At 42.4% G+C, this 4,273-nt stretch overlaps 1 protein-coding gene across 1 annotated transcript in view; it reads right to left on the bottom strand.

Moving 5' to 3' along the window:
• Positions 1-4,203, bottom strand: part of LOC106321321 — a gene marked incomplete at its 3' end in the record, with an annotated part of 6,279 nt that extends 2,076 nt beyond the window's left edge. Inside the window, exons 1-3 of the mRNA XM_013759612.1 lie at positions 3,156-4,203; positions 1,463-3,114; positions 16-1,254 (exon numbers count right to left, since the gene is read on the bottom strand). Coding sequence (XP_013615066.1) covers positions 16-1,254; positions 1,463-3,114; positions 3,156-4,203 — 3,939 coding nt within the window. The remainder of the gene's footprint in view (positions 1-15; positions 1,255-1,462; positions 3,115-3,155) is intronic.
• Positions 4,204-4,273: the final 70 nt, after the last annotated feature.

Here is a 4,273-nt window from a genome sequence, read left to right on the forward strand (position 1 = left end):
ATCAGGACGACTTGCCGTGAGGTAAAGAAGACTTCCAATCATGGCTCGGTAGAGTTTCTCATCAACTGGTTTCCCATCGATATCTCTGGAAAGTTTGATTGTTGTGCTCATAGGCGTTTTTGCAGTCTTACTTGTCTGCATTCCAAATCGTTTGATGAGATTTTTGGCATAGGTACTCTGTGACACTGTGATTCCATCGGTTAGTTGTTTGATCTGAAGTCCGAGGAAATAGCTCAGTTCGCCAACCATACTCATTTCAAATTCCTTTGTCATAGTCTTCATGAAGTCATCAACCATTTGCTTAGACGTTCCTCTGAAAATGATATCATCCACGTAAACTTGAATGATCAGCATATCATCTCCATCTTCTCCGATGAACAGAGTCTTGTCCACACCACCTCTTTGAAAACCAGCTTGTACCAAGAACTCCGTCAGACGATCATACCAAGCTCGTGGAGCTAATCCATAAAGAGCTTTCTTGAGTTTGTAGACGTGATCCGGAAAATGTGGATCCTCAAACCCTTTTTGTTGTGTTACGTAGACTTCTTCTTGTAATACACCGTTTAGAAAGGCACTCTTGACATCCATCTGATAGAGTTTGATTCTCAGGTTGCAAGCCATACCAAACAGTAGTCGTATTGATTCAAGTCTCGCAACTGGAGTGAAGGTTTCATCAAAATCTACTCCTTCAATCTGAGAGTGTCCCTGTCCAACTAATCGCGACTTGTTTTGAATGACATTCCCTTCCTCATCAGTCTTGTTCTTGTGAATCCACTTGGTTCCAATGATGTTTACGTTCTTTGGTCTTGGTACCAATACCCACACTTGGAGTCGTTCAAACTGCTCAAGTTCCAGGTGCATCGATTCAGTCCAGAATTCATCATCTAATGCTTCCTGAATGTTCTTGGGCTCAATAAGTGACACAAAGCATTCCACTTCATTCATTTTCACCATGAAACACGCCAACTTGACCATCTCTTTGAAGTTGATTTGTTTCTTTCTTGTAACTCTTTCATCATACAGTCTGCCAATCTCATCTGACGAGGAGTGGTTTTTGTGTACTTTTCCTTGATCAAGATCGACCTTGGTCATCTCAGGTTCGTTGTCTTCTTCAGACTCATCCTTCACTTCATTTTCAGCTTGTCTTGAAGAACTTGGCGTTACACCGTCTATTGTCTGTGTTACTAGAGCCTCATAGAATCCAATACTATCATCAAAGATGACGTTAATATTGTCACCAACAAACTTGGTACGCTGATTAAACACACGGTAGGCTGGTCCAGCAAAATATTTAATCAGTTTGACTATTAGTATTAAGCTAATATTTAACCGAAAATGTTGTTGAAACAAGGGAGTGAGTTTATGATTCAGTGTACCTCGTGTCCACTAGTGCCAAAGGGCATCAGGCTTTTTCCTTGAAAATCTCATAAGGAGTAGTCTTAGTCTTTGGCTTGACATATACCCGATTTATCACATAGCACGCAGTGTTGATTGCTTCCGCCCAAAACCCAGATGGAACACTGTTTCCACACAGCATTGCTCTAGCCATTTCTTGCAATGTTCTATTCTTTCTTTCCACAACCCCATTTTGTTGAGGAGTTCTTGGAGCGGCATACTGATGACGGATACCTTGACTGTGATAGAACTTGTCAAACTGCTCATTCTGAAACTCACCGCCATGATCGCTCTTGATCTGAATGATTCCTCCTTTATCCTGTTTGAGCTGAAGAGCAAGGATTCTGAAACTCTCAAGGGCATCAGACTTGTTGCTATTCACGAGTCTGCTAAGCCCATTGGTGTTCATGTGACCCAGTTTTTTGTGCCAGAGATCAAGTTTGGATTCAGTAGCCATAAAACACACGTTTGAAGGTCTCCAAAGATAGCAGTTGTTCCCTGAACGAATACCTCTCAGCACCACATTGTTTCTTGCATCAATGGCGCGACATTCCTTGCTGTTAAAGATAACCTCTAATCCTTCATCACATAGTTGACTCACACTGATCAGATTCGCCTTGAGACCCTCAACAAAGTAAACGTTTGAGAGTTTAGGCACATCAGGTCTGGAGGTTATTCCAATTGCACGAATTTTGCCTTGTCCTCCATCTCCAAAAGTAACTTTTTCACCTCTGATGAGTTCGAGTTTCTCAAGATAGTCTTCACTTCCAGTCATATGCTTTGAGCACCCACTATCAAAATACCAGGGAAGTTGAGATTGTGATGCTTCTTCAGCAGAGGTATAAGCAACATTACTAACGATCTCTGTGTCTACTTGTACTCGCACAAAGTTGCAAATAAGATCATGTTCTGCTTTAGTGTGTGACTTAACAGAAATGGTGTTTAGTTCAGAGTGAGTGTTCTCTTTGTAGTTCGGATATAGATCACGTTTGGCTATCCACACGCAACCGTAAGCAGTTGGTTCGGTGAAACACAGGTTCAACCTCCATGCTCTCTCATACTGACGTCTTCGAAAGTAACAAAACCTAGCGTTGTGTCCTCGTTTCCCACAAAAATGACATCCGTTTCCACGTCTTCTTGGTTTAGGAAGGACATTCTCGTTTCTTTCAGCAGGGACCCCTTTCTCTTCAGGTTTCTTTTCTTCATTAGGAGCTTCCCTCACAAACTTCGTTTCAGCAGCCTTTGAGGTAGATCCTTTATATCCCAAGCCAATGTTGAGACTCGGACACTGTCCCAATGTAAGTATGTGATCAAGAGTTGCAGTACCAGCTGAGAGAATGCGAACCTTCTTGTGATTTTCAGTTAGTTGAATTTCGAGTAGCCTACTTCGATCAGTCTCTACGGCTAAGAGATCGCTCAACCTTTGTACGTGTGCTTCAGCTTCCTTACGAGCTTGTTCCTGCTCTGTCATCGCTCTCTTAAGTGCAAGAACTTCTTGATCCGGCTCTCGGTCAATTGAGTAAGCTTTTGCCTTAGTGGAAGGCTGATCAAGTTCCAGTATGTTAATCTGAGCTTTCAGCATTGCTTTCTCCTTGAGAAGCTCGAGATTCTCATGACTGAGATCATAGAACTTGTCAAATAGAATCTTGTACTCAGTTTCAAGATCTTGCTCAAGATCATCATCATCCTCGCTGTAAGCATTAGAGTCTTTTCCACTTTCTTGACTAATTAGAGCCATATGAAGTTTAGGTGCAGCTCACCTTCATCACTGTCGCTTTCAGATTCAGTGTCACTGAAGCACATAAGAGACTTCTCTTTCTTGAGAATGCTAGGACACTCACTGCGTGTATGCCCAATGCCTTTACACTCAATACATTTTTGCTCTTTTCTCTTAGCAAGGGGACACTCGCTTCTGAAGTGGCCGTAACCTTCACACTCATGACACTTCTTTGTGTTCTTGCTAGAATCCTGCTTTGAGTGCTGAGAGCTGCCCCTTTCAACATCATTCTTTTGGTAGCGTCCATTGGATCTACCACCACCTTTCTCCATACGCTTGACAAACTTGTTGAAGTTTCGAGCCATTAAACTCAGATTCTCTTCAATCTTAGTGACTTGACCATCATCCTTAGACTCAGCTGTGAAGGCAATGCTCTTCTGGTTAGTAGATTGTCGGTCGATTTTCTCAAGATCATGCACCTTCAGAATGCCTGAGAGTTGATCAAACTTCATCTCATCTATGTCAACATCAAGTGTGAGAACAGCTTTATAAGCTTCAAACCGTGGTGGTAAGCACCTTAGCAGCTTCTTCACCAAATCCTTTTCTTCATACTTCTTGCCAAGAACAGACGCTTCACTTGCCAATTCACTGATCTTGCATATGAATCCATCAATCGGCTCATCATCACTCATTCTCAGGTTCTCAAACTTGGAGGCTAGGTGATCAAGGTGTGTCCTTCTCACACTGGTATTTCCTTCAAAGTGATTTATGAGCGTATCCCACGCTTGCTTGGCAGATTCACATCCTTGTATGATCTTGAACTGCTCAACATCTACTGACGAGAATATGACAGTTAGAGCTTTAGAGTTGAACTTAGACGCTTTCTTCTCACCATCAGTCCACTGGTCTTTAGGCTTTGGACCAACAGACTTATCTTCCAAGACAACGGTAGGAGCACTCCAACCATCTTCTACAGACGTCCAAGCATCTTCATCAACTCCTCTGATGATGTGTTGCATCCTCACTTTCCAGTGACCAAAGTTGGTACTGTCCAGCATGATAGGCTTATGAATGTGTAAGAGTTTCTTCATGGTGTCCATGAAATCTGCAGGATAACCTGTTAGTAGTACTTGATACCACAGAGGTTTCCCGCTCTGATAC

The sequence above is a fragment of the Brassica oleracea genome, unplaced genomic scaffold (genome assembly GCF_000695525.1).
Source record: "Brassica oleracea var. oleracea cultivar TO1000 unplaced genomic scaffold, BOL UnpScaffold01430, whole genome shotgun sequence".
In the NCBI taxonomy this organism is placed as follows: domain Eukaryota; kingdom Viridiplantae; phylum Streptophyta; class Magnoliopsida; order Brassicales; family Brassicaceae; genus Brassica; species Brassica oleracea.